Source organism: Pithys albifrons, chromosome 11 (genome assembly GCF_047495875.1).
Source record: "Pithys albifrons albifrons isolate INPA30051 chromosome 11, PitAlb_v1, whole genome shotgun sequence".
Lineage (NCBI taxonomy): Eukaryota > Metazoa > Chordata > Aves > Passeriformes > Thamnophilidae > Pithys > Pithys albifrons.
Window position 1 is genome coordinate 21,449,222 of NC_092468.1, and position 20,356 is coordinate 21,469,577.

The 20,356-nt window shown below is 36.8% G+C and overlaps 1 protein-coding gene across 7 annotated transcripts in view; it reads right to left on the minus strand.

Annotated features, from left to right (window-relative positions):
• NLGN1 (neuroligin 1) overlaps positions 1 to 20,356 on the minus strand; it is a 391,414-nt gene that overhangs the window by 209,654 nt on the left and 161,404 nt on the right. For 5 of the 7 annotated variants that reach the window (XM_071566521.1, XM_071566518.1, XM_071566515.1 and 2 more), the window contains one exon: positions 1,866 to 1,925. The exons of the other annotated variants lie outside the window; for them this stretch is intronic. In XM_071566521.1, the coding sequence (XP_071422622.1) occupies positions 1,866 to 1,925 (60 nt within the window). The remainder of the gene's footprint in view (positions 1 to 1,865; positions 1,926 to 20,356) is intronic. 7 annotated transcript variants of the gene reach the window in all.

Consider the following 20,356-nt stretch of genomic DNA (forward strand, 5'->3'; position numbering starts at 1 on the left):
TGGCCTCATAAAGCTAAGATGATCTGAATTATCATAAGTAGTTCTGATTATGTGTCCTGATTTCATCTGGGATACAGTTAATTTTCTCCCTAGACTGATATAGTGCTGGGGTTTGCATTCAGGATCAGAATAATGTTGATCACACACTGATGTTTTACTTGTTGCTGAGCACTAAGGACTTTTCAGCTTCTCACCCCACTAGCAAGTAGGTGTGGGGAGGTGTAAGCTAGGTGGGGACACAGCTGATCCCAACAGTCCCAAGGGATATTCCATACCCTATGGCATACAAACTGGGGGAAAGCTGTCCACAGGTTACTGCTCGGGATCAGCTGAGTCAGCAGGTGGGAGCAACTACATTGTTCATCACATGTTTTGTATATTCTCATTCTTTTATCATTGTTACTATTATTTTCATTTAATTTCTATTAAGCTATGTTTTTCTCAATAATTTTACTTTTTTGTTTCTTTCCCCAGTTCTATTCCCATCTAACTGGGGAGCAGTGAGTGAGTGAGTGGCTCTGTGGTGTTTAGGTGTCTGCTGGGTTAAACCACTACTTATGAGACCCTTCAAAGGAGATTTTCAACTATTAAATTATCAAATCATGCAAATCTTGGGCCAACTGCTTGACTTTCAATAAGGGATCATAAACCAAATATTTATAAAATTGTGGGTTCATTTGTAAGTCTCTGTTCATTTTTTGAGTAAGAAGTTAAATGTTCATATCTGCCTTCCTTCATCTCTTGTGATAAGACTACATGTTTTTGTTTAAGTTAAACTGTTAATGTTCTGTGTGATGAAAAACTTCTTAAGAGCCTTTCTGATTACAACTTAAGTTTCATCTCAGTGTCTGGCCATTCCTTCCCCCAAGATATTAACAGAGAAGGAAGCAGCAACTCTACCAGTCCCATATGGTAATTTGTTTTACTCATTGACCATAAAACACACAAAGTATGTGTTTAAGATTCAGAATTTTGAAGCACATCTACTTGAAGGGATGAGACTGCTCAGGAAAAGAGCCCCTTGTTACCATTTTCATAGCCCTGAAAAAATATCAAATCTGCATAGCTCTGTGATTAACAGACGTAATTTATGAACAGAATAATATGCTTGACATTTCAAAGTTTTGATTTTACTTGGTAATAGGGTTTTCTAAGGGTCAGCTCAAGCAGATAGGCATCTTTATATGCTTGTAGAAAGCAGAAGGGATCAGAATTTTTTGGTTTTAGTTTAGCTCCACAGAGCCTCACCAACAGCCAATACTGCCTGTCTCTACAGCCCTCTCCCTTCTGTAGGGAGGTGGGGTAGCCTTTCATTTATTTATATCATTTCATAGCCGTTTAAATGCAGAAGGGTTTGGATTTGGGGAAATTCAGTTGCTTAAGAGACACTTTTTAAGAATGTTCTGTATTTTTCCTTTTATAAACACAACATTTTGTATGTTTATCAAACTGAGATCAGTCAGTGAAAAAAAAGAAACATCTTTGTACTCGGTGAAATACATAGGGTTAGAAAACATGCAAAAAGGTGTACAGAGAAACTTTAAAAGAGTGTTAGTTTAAATAGTATGGACAAAATTCAGTCAAAAGGTGGGATGCAACATATCAAAAGTCCATTTCAAGAAAACAAAAAACCCTCCTTTTTAAATATTGTTACTGTTTTGTATCAAAACGTAGAACTTAACAACATTCTTTCTTTTAAAAAATTAAAAATATATATGTATAACAACAAGCAAGAAGACAAAACACATCAAAAATGGGAATTAAAAAAAAACTCTTCAAAAGAAGACAAGAAGTCAAAAAAAGAGGGGAGAAAAAAGATTTTCAGGGATCCTTGTCATGCAAATCAGTTTGGCGGCAAAAAATACCTTCATCTTCAGCACCGTCATTATCACCTAAATCATCTGTCTGTTTCTTTGTAAGGGGACCTAGGATTAAGAACGGAGAAAATGGAGGAAAAAAGACAATTCAAGAATATACAAGACTGAGGAAAAAAACAGTGAATATTAAATTCCCACGGACGTTTCAAGAAAAACATTTGCAGGGAGGGAAATCTTATTTTATAACAAACCAATTTCTCATTACAATTTTCAAACATTACAGCAAAACCTTCCCTAGGGGGTATGGCTATTAGAAACATCTAGCACAAGAATCAAAGAGTGCCCAGTGTTTTATCATTTTTAAATGAAGAATCAAAGCTTGTTTACTAAAAGCATACCCCGCCATAAACTATATTTGTCCACTTCATTTAATTGTTTTTTCCTGTTGCCGTTATTAGGAATAGCGGAGACAAGAACGGCCAAATTACCTCTTGCATTTGATGCAATAAGGTGGTTAATAAATGTCTTGACAGTTAGTTAAAACAATATTTTCTGTGAAATGCTAATTCACATTTTACATTCAACCATTTAAGCTCATGCTTTATAAAAGTAAGCACAGATCTGACTTTTTTTTTTACACTCTCATTATATTTTCTTTTAAATAGAATCATAGATACCCTTGAAACCTTTGACTACCTGCTGAGATATTTGTAAAGAAACGTGACAATCCATCTTTAAACCAGAAACAAGAGTGAAATCCTTGACCAACTGACCACAGTGACTTTTACCATTGATTTCAGTATGGCCAGAATTTCATGCACAGTGTACAAAAATTGTATTGAATGTAGATTTGAAGTTTTAGCTTGGGCAAGACATACAGTTTCATAATTCCTTACCACTACAAAAGGATAATGACACAAAAATCTTTTTGTGTCCAACACCAGTATTATTAACAAGTATTAATAGATTCATCATATTTTCCAGTGGGAAAAATTCCCACTCCTTTACTGAGTATTAAAAATATGCATCAGAAGGAAAGTCAAAGGCCATTCTGAAAAAATACTTCCATGTCATATATTTTACACACTTACGCACAAACAAAAGACAGTTGGAACTCAGCATTATCTTTCCTTTTTTTTTCAGAGCTCTCTCATTTCCATGACATTCTGTAATTTGCATGCGAGAAAGCAATCAGTACGAACACAGGGCTAAGTAACAACAAAAAAGAAAAAGCCAGCCAAGCACAGAGTAGAAAACAATAACTTCCTCATGCATAAAATAGCAATAGACAAAAACAACAACAAAAAGAGATGAACAGTATGTGTTGATATTTGCAGTAGATGTAGGCAAGAGACATGCATTAACTCTAAGCACTGTGGAGTATTAAAACATTTGTATTTAAAAAGCTCTCTCTGTCTCTGATATTTTACAGGATATTAGTCATTCAGCATTAAACTTGTCATTTATAGGCGAAATACCATGTATTGGAGTAATGCATTTTTTAAAAAAATCATAAAATGTTTTTACCAGGTGCATGGATTTGAGAAACAGAAAAAAAGCCCCGTGAAGTACCATGAAACTTTAACTGTGAATAGGAACTGGACCGAGGTTGAATACCTAAACTCCTGCATAGTCAGAAGTATAGTTTTAAAATCACTCTAAATACAGAATGCTAAAATTTTACATCATAAATTGAACACCAGCATTTTTACAGTCACACCTGCAACAATCACCCGGTTTGGTAAAAAACCTCAGTGTGCAACAGTTTTTCCTGATAGAAGCCCTAAAATATAATCTTTACAATATGTCGTACTTCGATAATGTGCCCCTATCCAAACACCCACATTCAAACACCTCACTGCAACTTTACTTCTAAAAGAATAAAATTAGAAAAATCAACAGGGTAAACAGGAAGAATGAACTCGAGAATTGTAAGAGCTATGTACTTCAGAATGAAGAACCAGACACAGGCAAGGAGATATATATATATATATATACACACACATACACACTTAGTAGCTTCTTATCTCCTAAATTTTAAAGGTCACCAGAAGAAACAAAGTAGCATCTGGAAAGGCAAACAGCACACATTTCTCCAAATAACTTGCACAGAAAGGAGCAATTTGTTTTCTGGATGAAACCAAGACAATGAATGTTACTTTTTTTTAATAGCTGGCCTTTATGAGGTATTTTGTGTAGATCATGGTTCCCAATCTCAACTGCAATTACACAGTGCATCAACTACCACAATGCAAATGTCTCATCTCATACCATTCCTGATTTTACAATATGGTGAAGCATAACAGGCTGGCTTTAAAAATAACCTGTGTAATCCTTATTTATACAGTTTTGAGGTTCTATGAAAAATATTTTAAAAAAATTAGACCTTCTTCCTCATAATTATTGAATTGTTTAGGTTGAAAAAGACCCTTAAGATGAGTACAACCACTAACCCATCACTGCCAAGTCCATCACTAAACCATGTCCCCGAGTGCCACATTTACACATCTTACAAAGGCCTCCAGGGATGGTGACACAACCACTTCCCTGGGCAGCCTGTTCCAGTGCTTGACAAATCCTTTTGCAAAGGGGCTGACCTATTTTTAAGTTGTCATAAATTAAACATGCTTTTTGTTCCAGCTATGGATCTCTTTCACAATACAAGGGCTCTGCTTGCCACATTCCCTAAGCAGGAGGACTCATCCCAATGGAGACACGTGGCAGACCCACCAGGCACCACTCCCAGGATGGTGCTAAGAAAGAGATGAGAGATTATTTCTGCCACAGTTTTGCCCCAGTCTGCAAATATAATGGACCACACTCATTACATCCTCAGACAGATTTTCTGTGTCTTGAAATTACAACACTCTCTGAGATTAAGAAAACAAAACAGAGATTGATCTTCATGCACCAAACATGAAGCTCTTTGTCTATTAAACTTCATCTACACACATAGGGATGCTATGAAACTTAATTTATATTTTTAAATTGCTGGGAAATCCCTGTAAGAAACAATAGCCCAAGACACACCATGCACAGGGCTGTGCAAAATGGCACATGGCAGCAGGAAGTGGTTCAGCCCAGAGTAACCCAAGAGGGGGTAGAGCCCTGAGCGTGACTCTTTATATTCTGTGTTGCCTGTTTCATGTGCAGATGCTGCAAACACTTTCTGCAATGGTGGAAGTAGTATTAAGAGAAGCTCAGGATTAGAATTCCACCCATTTCAGCAATAACTCTCATTTTGAAACCAGTAAGAAATGGCTTTTGCTTCTGATTCTCCTGATAACTTATTACACTGACTAACAGCATCGCTGTGTCTGTATGATCATAAAGAGAGATTGATGTCTTGAGTCCTCACGCAGGAAAACACGCTAAAATAACTAGCAGATAAACAAAATAAAATCTTATGGCAAGATCCTACAAAATGTATCAGCAATAGCCTTTTTAAGTAAAAATAAATCAGAACTGATATTGCTTAGTAGGTGTATAATTCTCAGATATTTTCCGCAGCTTTCAATTAATATTCTACAGATAGTTTATGATTTTGTAAATTAAATGCATCCCTCAAGTAGATTTATTTCTTTAGCACTGACTGTTTATTCAATATACGATTCTTTAGGGTTCTTCCATCATTTTAATATTCTATTCAGGTAACAGAAACTAATTTTAAGAATACTGATACTAAGACATGATGGACTAGGAACCAAAGGAACAAAAAAGAATATACATCTTACAGAATCATGTTTGTCAAAACTCTTCACTGTTTTCTCTATTGTAGGTTCTCTTCACCTTCTGTGAAGGCCAAATTAATTCTCCTCTTTGAGCATTTTACTTACAAAAATGGGAATCCATTACAAAAAAACTAATTTTGCTATGTTTAAGACACAAGCCTTCAAATAGATATGCTGTCTTACTGTGCTGGCTGAAATTTTAGCTAAAGTTTATGTATGAAATACCAACAAAGTAATCGGTTACCATAACTAATGGGGGAAAAAGAGGATACTAAAGCCTCTGAAATGCTGATGCAAAGATGATTTACTTATCAAAAGGCTCTCTAAGGTTTAGTCTCATTTAGTCTCATGTTGGTGCATACCCATAATTCTCATTAATGTTAATGAGAAAGTAGACCCCTAAGTTACTTTAAAAAAGGGGAAAAGCGATTACTGCATTTTATGTTTTCTAAAGGCAAGGAACAGCATTGCTATAAAAGCTAAAGGAATGCTATGTACAGGAGGAACTCCTAAAGAACTCTGTGCTCAATTTAAAAATAGTTCTTACATTATTTAAATTATTATTCAAATATTTATTCTATTTGTATTGCAATCAATGGTAAGAAACTAACATGATGCATTTTCAAATCTCATTAGTGTCTATTGTATGCTTGCAGATGCCTTTCCTTTACTTAAAATAAGAAGTAACACACCTCCTGTCCAGTTAGGCTAAAGAGTAATTATGCACTCAGAAATAATTAAATCTGGCCATATTAATCCTGGTTCTTATCATTCCCTTTGATGAAGGACTAAGGTACTTTAGCTCTCAAATACATTAAAGCTGATTATAAATTCTCTCTTTATGGGCTTGATTCGGCAGAAATTATCTGTGGCCTTTTGGACTGCAAGAGTGTGGGAGGCATGGAAGCCCTGGATGTCATTGGCTTTTTGGCCTGGGAAAGCTATTCATTATCAAATAAAGTCAAGCTGGAAGTTGACACCATTTTGTAAAACAACAGTACAAATCCACTGGACTTAATAAATCTGTACCCATGTATACAGCCATTGTTCTGGCCAAAATGTTCCCCTTCAGTAATGAGAAAAGGGAGAGGAAAAAAGGAACCTTTTACATTAGGTTAAGTAGACTCCATGGATCTAGTAATTTAGAAATCACCATAGTAATAATTATTCTTTGAGGTGTCTGCTGAATGAAAAGGGAAAGAGAGGAGACTAAGGCTGACTGCTGAAATAATATACATGGAAAAATTCACTAAGTGCATTGCAACACCATGGAATCTGGTAGTCTATGTGTTAAATACAATTACATATTCACCTTTAAACTTGGATAAGTGCTCTCATTCAACTATTGCTATTTCTTCTTCATTAGCCCATTTCTTAATTGAGAATTGAAAATCTACACAATGAAATTACCTCACCTTTCCAGGCCCTACCCTACAAATATAAAATAACCAATTCTTTGTTATTTCTACCATTCTTTTATGCACCACATTCTCCAAAGAAAAATGGTAAATTATCACAGTCTAGCAGACAGTAGCTGAGACACAGTAATGTGTTGTACCTACCTCCTGGTTTTCACAAAAGAAATTAATAGAGTTATAATTAACAATCTTCACACCTCAACATTTTCAGTGAAGAAAAAAATCGGATTCTTTTATGATGAAATTAAAACATGGTTATATTTTTTCTTATAAATGTAATGACAAACTGGAAAGTTACAGCATAATAGTTATCTGATGAATAATTTTATAAGATCATCTTTCACTTGAAAATTAGAAAGCTCTCAGCAAAACTAAAAGAACTAGGACTCCTTACAGATGAGAGATTTGGAAGGTACTAATGGCTGTCTTAAGAAACACTTAACTGAAAAAAAAAAATCTCTATTATCATACTTTGTTGCATCAGACAAAATAACCTACTTTTTCTTTCCCTTATTACTGTCTTGCTTTCACCACTTGCTCAAACCTTATTATTCACCCCCTTCTCCTGCCCCTCCATTAAATTCCTTTTATTTCCATATTGCATTTATTTGCAATACTCATACTTAGCAGGGCAAAGCCCTGGTCGACTTTGCTTTTTGATGATAACATTTGCACTCATGTTATAACAACAAATGATGGCACAAACCTCAGTCGTTTCACATCTCACTACCTGATTTGTGATGACAATCAAGTTCTGTAATTAGAGCTGCAAGTAACTCAAATTTGCATCTGCAAGTGAATGACAGGTACAAATTGAACCCACAAAAGGGTTGCCAAGTTTCTTTGAAAATTTACATGTATAAATGCTTTGTCACTAAAGAAGCTATTCTGACACTTCAAGACTAACTCCTGCTGTGCCTTTTATAACAGCATATTGCTGAAGTGTCACACAGAAAGAATGTCTAATCCCAAACCTTTTTATTCATAAGATTAATCACACTGACTGGATCTTGATTTCCCTTAAATCTGAAGGAGTTTTATTACTGCATGCTAGATACGTGTGAATTTAAATGAGATTAGAATCTGGGAATGTAGGGAGAGTTTCACTCCTGCCTCGCACGTTAGATGCAGCCTGAAATTCTATGTATTCTCAGAGGTAAAGGCAATTTATGCTCATGTGTCCTGTGGAGAGCAGCCCAAATGAAGCTTCATTTCAGGCCCTTGTTAAATCACATTCCTGTTGAAACAGGTCACTGAAAATCCAATTCCATTTCTAGAGGCTTTTGGTTACACGATGTGCCTTACCTGGAGCCAGGCGGCATTACTGGAAAAGTAGGCAGGATAAGTACGGATTGCTGGGTGAGCTGGGGCCCATCCACACTCAAAGGTCAGCCCTTGGGATGTGGATCAATATCCCAGGGAGCTGCCTGCTAATCCTGATAGTGTTGGAATGAGCACACAGTTCGTGCATAGAGTATATGTAGTACAAGGAAGAAGCTATTCGGTGGAAGATCCAACAATCTGGCAATTATTCTACACATCATAGCTCCTGAGCCACTCCAAAAGTATGTACTCCATGAAAGATGGAAAAGAGAAGTGAAATACATTCACTTATTTTCTTTCCAGTGAAAGACACGGTTTAAAGGAGTGGCTGTCCCACCCATCAGAACTATATATGAGAAAAAGAATGCTTCAAATGGAGAAAGACTCTGTTGGCCAAGATTGGCACAGAGAAACAAAGTCCACTGCCTTTGACTGGGAACACCACAGCTGGAGTGCTCCAGAGGTGAGGGATGGGCAGGTCACACACATGGAAAATGAAAGTTGTAAGCTATTGTATTGACATTAACATCAGCATTTACCACTCCAGTGCCTCCAGTGCCACCTCACATGCTTGTATCATAGGTTCATGCAGCTTTAAACATTTTACCATTAATAATTCATGTTGTTTTACAGATACTCATATTCCAGGGTGACACACTGTTGTAATGAGTTGGATGCAACATTACACAGCTGTGCCACCACCTGAGCTTTGAGATCATGAATCAATTCATTCTCTCTACAGGTAATGACTACAATCCAGATCCTAATGAAGACTTATGAACATGCTTAACTTTAAGACTCTGAGTAAGTTCTCTGAAGTCAACAAGCTAAATCCAATAATATTAAGATAGATCCACTACCATTAACAGAACTGCTCCTATTTGCATCTGGGCCAGGAGGACAACTCAGGAGTAAAAGATAAACAGGAATGAGTACCCCAAATTTTGAACTTCCCTCAATTATTCTGTGGATAAATCTAATCAACAAATAGAATTTCAATCTCTTGAACGTACTACCAAAGCTCTGCGATGAAATTAAATTTTCTCTTTTATAAATGCATTGCATTTTAGTCTGTACATATACAAATAAAATGGTACATTCATTCACTACAGAACTCATAATCAAATTTCTTCCTAATTTTAAAGATATGAACTTGTTTTGGACCACAAGGTTAAAAAGACTGATCAAATTTACCTCATGCAATAGAACCAAAGATTTGCAAATTTAAGATCCAGATTTTCAGTTCCAAAATGAAGCTTTGCAATTGCCATTAACATATCAACATTAATCTTCACTTTCCCTAGAACATCTCTCTGGTGTTGCTGTAATAACAGTGCAAGTCAGAATGCAGTAAGTGCATCCCTCCTATGAGGACATACAAAGAGACATAGCTGAAGAAATAACCATCAATTTAGGAGGACTGGTAAGGTTATTTCCATTTTTTTCTTGTTAGGGATTTGTGTTATTTTGATTCAGACAGGAGGGATGGGTCTTCTACAGCAATAAGTTATCAGAAAGCATTCTCTGCTACCTCTTGACTTATAGACCAAAATAAAATTAAAACCATCTTATTTCAATTTTATTTCATCATTCTCTTCTGTTCTCAGGACAAAACAACAACTGGACCAATAACCCTTTTACTCTCTCTGGAAAGAAACAATCCCAGACCAGCAGTCTCGGCAGGTGATGTTGTTTTGGGATTCTTGGAGAAGTCATTACCTTTGCTTGGGACAAGCACTGTCAGTTTGCCTGCTGCTCGAAAAAACTTCTTCCTGACTAATTCCACTGACTGGAGGGGCTGGTGGTACAGCAGCTATATGGTTTTGTTTATGGCACAGCTGAGCATCCAGTCCAGCTCTCTTGAGGCCTGGTTTCATAGCCCAAATAGCAGAGCAAAATGGTCTTCATGTAACCATGTAATTGAACATAACGGAGAAAATGAAGTTAATTGTGCATAATATTTTCATATAGAGTTTAAAATGAAATAAGTTTTCCCACCCCTTTTCCCAATGTACTTCATGTCATCTGGTTTTTAGAAACATGCTTTAAAGCTCTATGTAATCCACTGCAACCTGTGTGGTATTTTACCATCTAGAAATCCACACTTCTGAATACAACACAGATGATAAATAATATGCAAGTCTTATTTTCTCAATTTTTGGAATGAGCCACTAAAACAGTTAAACTTAACTGCTGCTATCTCACAGAAATTAATTTCTTCAGAAAAGTAGTAAAGGGGAGAACATTTTGAGTTGTAGAGCTGACTGCAATGCAACCCTCTCTTTACAGTCAACAGGCAGAGGGGCAGTGAGTTTAGAAGCAAAGCACCTTGTTGACCACCTTTTCAATTCCCTCATATTAACTCTGAATCACCACATTTCTTGACACATTTTAGCGAGAAGCCAAGGTGGATGACAAATATTCTGAGTCACTCACAGCAGGCTAAATTAGGCAGATCTACACCCTCTGTTATTAAATGTAAAGTCTTGCCTTCACCTTTGGCCAGAACTTCCCAATCTAATGCTGATGAGGCTCCTTAAGTCACAGGGTTGTTCCTTGCTGGTCTCTTCCAATCTCAAGGGCAGAAACAGTACTACTGATACTTTACATCTATCTTCATTTACAGTTATGTTTAAATCTTTTGACAATCATTCACACACCTGTTTGTTCCTGAAAGGTAAAGCTGGGTGATTTTCTTTTAGTTAGATATAGCAATATATGTGTACACACACATACAGACAAGAAGGCTCTCCTATATTCCTTTTTAACACAGACATTTCCTCCTACAGTTTTGAAGCTCTGAGCATTACTGAAATAGAAACATATTAAAGAAATTAATAATGATACTAATAACCTGGTGTTCAGAACTACAGTCTTTCCATTAACTTGGATCTTAAAAAGAATAAAGATACTTCAAGTCAAATGTTGCTCCACTGTTCAAAGGTTTCAAAGCATCCTTTAAAGACCATTTAATTGGGACTGTGGTCTCCAGTTTTTAGAAACATAATTATATCTGCTCTCATTTTACCACACCTTTTGACAGAATCCAAGTGCATAGCTCTGAGAAATGGTGATGGGAGAACTGAGAGGACATCATTTATGTAAAAAGCTGTCAGAAGAAGAGTGCCTGGGCTCACTTATTTTCTCATATTTACATACGGTATTTTTAGAAGAGCACAATTTCAGGCAGGAAAGCTCAAAACATTCCAGCAATGCAGCAGTCACAAAACAAGAACAGCACAGCCAGCACTTGAAGATTAGTAGGATCAAATGCTTGTCATAAGAAAAATCATTTTCATTTTGACATGTTTTCAGTGTTAGCATGGTACTTGTTTTGAAACTGCATTTGACTTGCTCTGCATGTTATATTAAGGATTCCCAAATGAATAGATAAAATCCTTATACTGAATGAAGCATGAAAGGAAATCAGCACATCACTCCTAATCTAGCAGAACTCACAGACAGGCAATGATACTTGAGACCACATATTTACACAGCTACTGTCAACTCCTGTATGGACAGAAGGCTTGAAACCCTTCCAGACTCAGAACTTTGCCTTCATGCTTACTGTTTAATAATTGAATACCTTAACACAGAAGATTGTGAATAGAAAATGATCATCAAAATAAAGCAGATCTAAAAAAATGTCAAGTCTAGAACTACAATATATTATTTACAAAAAGCATAGCAAATTTAAGAGCAAAATGTCAGAGTAGCCCTTGCTTCCATTTTCACAAGAGGCACTTAGGTGAGAGCTGACAGGTTTGGGACAATATGACATTTCTAATTCTTTGTGTGCTGACAATAACCCTGCTCTCTGGAGAAAACCAGCAAAATGCAGGGCAGATAACAGCATAACACTTCTCAGCATTGGACAAAAGGTACTCTTACTTCTATTTTTATTTATTTTCCTTCTCAGAAGTCAGCTTGCTTAGGATCACAGTATGGGCACAGTTACCAGGAGTTTTATACTGAGCTGTTTCCCTTTAATAAAAAGCCAACCTTAGTGGGCTGAAACATACTTTATTTTCCCTAACAAATACGGATAATCAAAATAAACAATATGTACTATTAAATTGCAGTTATGGTCCAAGGTTTCATCGGTGGGTCCTTTTGGTAACTATATCACTCACTAAACTAAAATAGGGCATTTTGCAACAACTACGCATACAGCAGTTACTTTATAACCACTTCAACTTTTTAGTGATAATTGTTGAGGTTGGGGGTTTTTTTGAGAGTAGGCCTTGATATCTTCTGTTTAGAAAGTAAAAACAAACAAAAAAAACCCAAAAAAACCCCCAACAAACCAATGAGGAATATTTCTGAGACTATTTGAACAGAGAGTCCTTACGACCCTTTCCCAAGTCAGCCACAGTAAGTGAATAAAATATCTCAGTAATCTGAGCTCCATCATGCTGAGCAGAATGAATGCCTACAGCAAGTACAGCAAACTACTGGCACCAGAACTATACTTTAGACTATCAAACTACCAAAAAAACTGAGGACAGTGAAAATTACTCCTGTAACAGACAGTGAATGGCCTGCTCCTATGGGGCAGCAAAGACTGTTTGTACTGTTTGGTCCACAACCAAAAGCAATCAGTCCTCACTTTCACTTCAGCAGCCAATAACAAACAGTTTCCATACTAGGAGGCAAAAGTTTAAATTTACAATTTTCCTGTAAGATGTTAGTTTGTTAGCAATACAGTTTGGTAGTGTTAGGCAGATTCATGCCAGCTCTTCAGCTAAGGGATTATTAACTGAACTGTAAATGCAGAGTATTTAATGTAGACTAATGGGAACAATCCAATTAACTTCAATTGTTTCTGAGAGCTTTTAACTCATGCCCTCTGATAAATAAATGTGCTAAGAGTGTATTAACTTTGTGATTTAGATGTAGGAAAAAGTTTTAGAAATTTCTATGGGCAGAGATGACTTCTGAATTTTTTGCTAGTGTGAGAGTTAAAAAAAATTCTCTTTCTCCAGGGATTTTCTGTGTACAATTCTGGAGAAAGACTAGATGCAGACATAATAGTTTGAAAGCAAAAGGAACCTACTACTGATATCAGCTCTTCAAAAATAAAAAATAAACTATGTTTACTTGCCTTTTATTGGTGAAATCTGGTTTCCTGGAAACCATACCAGTCAGCATTAGAGATCAATGATATTCAGTAAGTCTTTTTGTGTTAAAAGATTTGTAGAATAGACAGACAAAATAGGGTTTTTTTCTATTTCTACATGGCTTGTAGAAATGAACAAAACATGAATGAACTGCTTCAACTCACCAATCAAATTTAATAGTTTTATACTGTCAGAAAGTATTAAAAAGTGGAGCTGACTTATATTTCTATGTAAAGCAGTAGAAACAACTTTGCAATTAGTACTGTTTGTAAATGCAAAGTATTTCTATACAAAGCCATGATTCCCTGTGGGTTGCTTGCAGGCCGAGATTGGCCATTTGCTCAGTTCAGAACTGCTTTCACAGAAGTTACAGGACCCTTGGCCATTCTCCTTCCCCACAAGCCTTTCAACTCACCCTCTGACTCCATCACAATCCGTCACATGCCACTGCTATAAGAACAACTTTTGAGTTTTACAGATTTCCAATGGGCTGTGAATTTTAGCCAACTGTCGCCCTTCATTGCAATAGGCAGCTTCCCAAAAACTGATGTATGATTGGCATCAGTACAAATCACACCTGAGCTGCTTTCCTGTAGTCTGATTAACATGTGTGGGACAAACAGTGCAATAACTTGCTAACAGCTACTCAAAGAAGTTAACATCTGTCCAATTTAATGTATCATGCTTCTCAATGTCAGTGTATCCTTTTTTTTCTAAGGTGCCATTCTCTGGGTCGGTGCCTTTCATTAGAACCACTGATGAACAATATCATTTGTGCCACAAGGTCAGAAAGTCAGAATTCACTGGCATTTCATTAGTTCCCCTGGGAGATATCCAATCCAAACTACAAAGTCTAAATGTAGCTCCCCAAACAGCTAATTAAGGACCATGTTGATAACAGACTTCTCAATAATCCTGGACCACGTAGACAATACAGCCCACAGAGCCAACAGAACAATATCCAAACCCCATGCAGAACCCTACACCATGAACAGTGGTGCACACCTACACCATCTCTCCTCCCGCTGCTGTGAGGGGTTAGATAGTTATTTCACACAAACAGCTGCATTGGGTGTGTCAATCTGGAGCTGAACCCACTACCATTTCCCAGAAACAAGAATTAGGTAGATATGGGTGGTAAGAAGTAAACATCCCTCACATGAAATACAGCTAATACTCCACAGAAAAATTAACAATGAATGAACAAAATTTCATGTAGGTAGAAAGAAATTACTTTATAAACTCTCATTAAAGTGAACACACTATGTAGCATTACACCTATATAATAGTCTGATATTCTATTGTCTTGAACAATTAGTGCACATAATTGAGAGCACAGATGAATGATTCAAATAAGTATGTGTCATATGTAAAATTTGCAGAACCTTTAGAGTTTTCCATCTAGTTGCATCTGCCTTATCTCTTACGTCAAACACTAAATTGCAGAGCCTATTGTGGGTTTCAAGCTTGAAATAAAGATCCTCCCCTCCCATCATCCTTCAAAGCAAAAATTACATTACTGGGCCCTATGAAGAATAGCCAAATATCTAGAAACCTGTACAATTTTGGTAGCAAGAGGTGGCATTTACATGTCATGTAATGCCCACTTGCTCAGACCAAAACAACCTGTCATTTTACATCCCCCTAATAAAATTTCTCATTTAAAAAATGTTCCAATTTCCTTTCACTAAAACTTTCCCCAAAAGTTTCATTTTGACTTTGAATTTTAATTTTCTTAAGAAGAAAATGATATATTTAATGGACCACAGCTGTCTGTAAAGTACATATTTCATAGGCATACAGTGCTAATTTGGAAAATGAGTATGATTTACTTGATGAGTCACAATGAATGTCTGTAAATATATATCCAAGTTCTTTACTAGACTAGTTTCACAAGCTGTATGACATAAAAATCATTCTTTAACTTATGAATATCTCCTCTGAAGAAGAATAGAGGCCATTGTTGACAGCTCCATCTTCCTTACTGCTTTTATGATTTTGGTTGATGAAACAGAGAAGCACAATGTTTTCAGAGAAGGCAAGTATTGAATGCAACAGATTTTCCAAGTTTAACCTATTTTGTAGAATAGAAATCCCATGTCATGTCAATGGACAGCCCCTGCTGCAGATGAAATAGCAGTTCCATTAAAGCCAGGAACCTCAGGCCCTTTCCTGGCTGTGAAGGATGGGAATGGCTCTGGCATCCAACAGCACAAGCTCAGCTGCTCTCGCTCCTTTAGGTCCTGTAAACATGTGTTTACCTGATTCTGTGTCAGGAAAAAATATGGATACTGAGTCTTGGGGAGGAAGCAGAGAGAGCAGATTAAGGAGGGAAAAAGTCCATGGACACAACTGCAGCTGAGCATTCCAGAATCACAGAACCAATTAGGTGGGAAAAGCCCTCTGAGATCAAAAAGTCCAACGTATGACCCAACATCCCCATGTCAACCAGACCATGGCACCAAGTGCCACATCCAGTCTTTCCTTAACACCTTCAGGGCTGGTGACTCCATGACCACCCTGGGCAGTCCATTCCAATAATCACCCTTTCTGGGAAGAAATTCCTGAAAAAGTCCAACCTGATTAGAAAGTGAACAATAGAGATTACTTAAATCACTGCTTGGTAGGAAAATCCTGCTTATCAAGTTTTCCTCTGAACTTTATTTTGAGGAAAATTGTACAGAAAAATTCTGGCAGAATCAAGGACCTTTGGAATTCCTAGATTTCAATGTGTGGAAGGAAAAGGAGGTGTTCTGCATCAAGTCATCCTCCATCTAACAAAGACAACTGAATAATTAGCACAGCACTTTTCCAGTAACACAACATTTCAAACTCAGATCTGAAAACATATCTATTGATAGCATTAACTTAAGATAATCAGGTGACTCATTGGGTGAATAATAGTGTTAATGAATAGAAAAAGAAGTTGAGATTGTAATCAGAGGCAAATCTCAGCTCCTAAAAAGCACTAGGTAGAACACTGACTACTAAGACATAACGATCACATACTTGCTTCTTATTTGCTAATATAAAAGGCTGAAGTGTTGAAAATTAAGAGAAAGTATGTTTTATTGCCATCATAAGCCATCAAGCTGTTTTAAAGCTGTTGATTTTTTTCGTGTGTGTTTCTTCAATTTATAAAGAAAACAAAAACTTTTCCAAACAGTACAACTCAGCCCCAAAGGAGGCATTTCTTTGAGCAGATTCTCATAGAATGTAGAATAATGAAATGAAAATCACCTCCTGTACCTAAGGCAGGTACATGTTGTACAGATGGAAAATCAAGGCTACAATAATCATTTGGCAAAACATTTAAGACATAAACATTCAAGCAACTTTAAATACATGAGTAACTCCTGTGAGTGTCATTGGATTCATCCTGTTTACATGAACAGGATCTTCTGAAGGCATTTCAGAGGAGACATTTCAAAGTAGTCTCAAAATGTACTTTAAGAAAAAGGATAGAAGAGAAAGGAGATTTTCTATAGATAGTTGCCAGCTGATTATTTTTAATTATTTCACCAATGCTGCTGCTTTTCAGTTAGGTTAATAATTATACACCATGGAGCCTAATGCTCTGTGTAGAGCTCTCCAAAAAATAAATTAGAAGTTGTAAAATTATACCTTAACCATATCTTTTTTATTTTTTTTTGGCTTAAATATTTCTCAGGAGCAGACTAAGCCACTGCATAGCAGCAGAATGCTAGGCAACCAAGAAAAAAAAATCCAAAACAGCTAATTCAACCTTAGAACATATTATCAAACACAAATTAATATTTTAAATTATATTAAATAATTTCTTCATTTTTTCCTGTGATCTGATAGCATAGTAAGCTCTTTCAGCATGCAAACACGTGAGAATAAAACCACTATCACCTTTAATATATCAAAAATTCCTGCACCTACTAATACTTAAGTTTAATTAACATCTGTGAAAGGGAAACTGCACTTCCTCCAGCAACTTTTGAAATTTGTTCTTTTTTAAAACAAACAAACAAACCATTGAACCCACTTTTAGATGACTATTAGGAATGTGATACAAGATTGATTACTTACTTGTTACTAACAATGATTGATGTAGTCAAGAAGAATCACAGATATTTTGTGTCATGTTAAATCTGACAATCAGTGAGACAATCAGTTCTTGTATTAAAACCCTGGAGCTGTATTTACAACTCTAGATCTGTTTTAGTAAATCATGGCTCCCTAATTATGTGAAATGCCCCCAAACAAATATAAATACAGTCTTTCCTAAAAATGAAAAAGCAGAAAGCCAGGACAAGGCCGTATTACAAAAGCAAGTTGCAGTTATGCCCTACTTTACAAGGCTAAAGTGGAAACTACATGACTCATAAGCCTTTGGCAGCTTTTTGTAAAAGGATGAATTTCTGTTTTGCTATTTTCTGAACCACACCCCAATCCTACGTCAACATTTTATTATTAAAAATAAGTAGTTCACACAGCACTCAGATGTCTGAGATCATTTTAGAAATATCACAGGCACTTCAACGTATATTAAAAGCATTTTTCAGAAGCAGTTGCAGCATTTTATTTTTGGAAGAGTTAAGGGATAAGAGCAACTTTAGATGTAGCTTTCCTTTGGCTTTGGAGGATGAAAGGGATTAAGGGAGGTCACAGGAGGAGGATGGAAGAAGAAATGGAAATAAGAGTACTACTGGATGCAGCTTATCCTTTCCCTAGGCAGTAGTTAGAAGTGTCTATGAGAGGAAAATGGATTGACTACTTGCTGCATGTTCCCAACAGTTATTCCAACAGGAGGATGAGTACGGTCAAAATGGGATTTTCCTATTCTCTTTGTTAAGAGTAAGACTAAGGCTGCATGTCCTTTATACAGAATTTGGTTTAGTGTAAAACTCTTAGCTCCTTCAGGCTAAAAGTTACTGGAATGGTTGGGTAGGACTCTACAAGCTCCTTGTTTTATTAAAGGATTTGGACTAAAGCTAAGAAATGTATATCATACATCGTATGCTGCTTCTTTAGAGAGAATATATATTAAAAAGAAGATTGCCAGGCAACCTTGAGATTCAGGCACTGAAACATTGAACTGGATTTAAAACAATTCCAATTATTATAGACAAAAAACCTGCCTGTCAGGTACTTCATACAGTGTCATGGCTTGACTGCAGCCAGCAACTCAGCTCCCCACAGATGCTCCACCACTTCCCCTGGTGGGATGGGGCAGAAAATTGGAACAGTAAATGTGAGAAGCCTCAGGAGCTGAGAAAAACACAGTTTGGTCAATAAAGTTTGACCAGCAGGTCAAGGGAGGCAATTCTCCCTCTCTACACCACTGCCAGAGAAGCTTCAGGTGCCCCATCCCTGAAGGCCAGGTTGGATGAGGTTTGGACCAATCTCATCTAGTGGAAAGTGACCCTGCCCATGGAAGGGGGGTTGGAAAAGATCATCTTCAAGGTTCCTTCTAACACAAATCACTGGATGATTCTACCATAAGTAAGGGAAAACCTGGGAAAGCAAGTAAAACCAAACAAGGAATTCTTTCCCAAGTTCCCATGGGCAGGCAGGTGTTCAGCCATCCCCAGGAAAGCTGGGATCCACCACACTTAACGGTAACTTGGGAAGGCAAACACTGTCATTCCAAGCATCCCTTTTTCTTCAGCTTTACTTGCTGAGCATGATGACATATGATATGGAATATTCTTTGCGTCCATTGACATCAGCTGTCCCATCTGTGCCCCTTCCCAACTCCCTGTGCATCCCAGACTCCTTACTGGTGAGGTGGGGAGCAGAAAAGCCCTTGGCTATGTAAACATTGCTCAGCAATAACAAAAACATCCCTGAGTTATCCACACTCCTCCCAGCACAGATCCAAAGCACAGCCCCATACCTGCTACTGTGAAGAGAATTAACTCTATCCCCGCCAAAACCAGCATATATAGAAAAATCATTCTTCATCAAGTGTATGTTGCTGGTTTATAATTTTTTTAAATGCCATTAGGATGATCAACATGGATGTAAATATAGGACTGAGTCTGGAATGTTCTGGAATCATGTTCCTAGGGACATCACCACTGTATGTCCCATTGGACTGGAAAACCTACACTGCCAACACATATCTTTGTACAAATAAGGGCAGTGGAAGATGCAAGTTACACTGCGCTTCTGCTGCACAGGCAAAAGAATGAAATCCACATTTGGAAGACCATAAACCATTACTCCATCAATATTTGACAGAATTTGTAAACATAGGGAACACAGTTTTGCAATAGACAAGTTTTTTAAAAATGCATTTAACTCCATTTGGAATTGAAAGCCTTTTCCTAAAAATATTGAGCTATGCATTTTGTAAGTCATTATTCTAAATTTTGAAACACAAATTCATTGAAAACAATGCTGTTATTAACACCTTGTTATTAAGTTTATGCATCATGTCAAAGAGAAAAAAGCTCTACGTGAATTTCAAAAATAGTACAGCATTATAAATCTTCTGGGAGGGCAGGAAATTTAACATTACCTGGCAGGCCTCTAAGCCTAACAAGCATATTTTGAAGTAGTACCAGGACTTATGTGGAGGTTTCTATCAGATTATAGGGAGCAGAGTGCAAAGATTCCAAGTGTGTAACAGATGGCACCAGAAATGAGTCAGGTTCTGTGAATGTAAGACATGATACAACTATGCTAAAATTAATTTCTAGAGTTCATAAAACAGGAAACTGAACCGATATGTAACAGAAATGAGAAAATAAACATGTATGCCAGGGAAATGCTTGAGATTACACCCAATATACAGGCATCACATGATATTAGTGGAATAAAAGGAGAGCAATATATCTAAAGACTGGATCTAGGCTTAAGGCAAGGTGACTTCAGCATAATTCTCTCCCAGCATGGTCAGAAACTGGGGCTTTGCACAACATTTAAAGGCTGACTAGAGGGAAGGAAAGTCAAAGGTTCAACAGCTGTGCAAA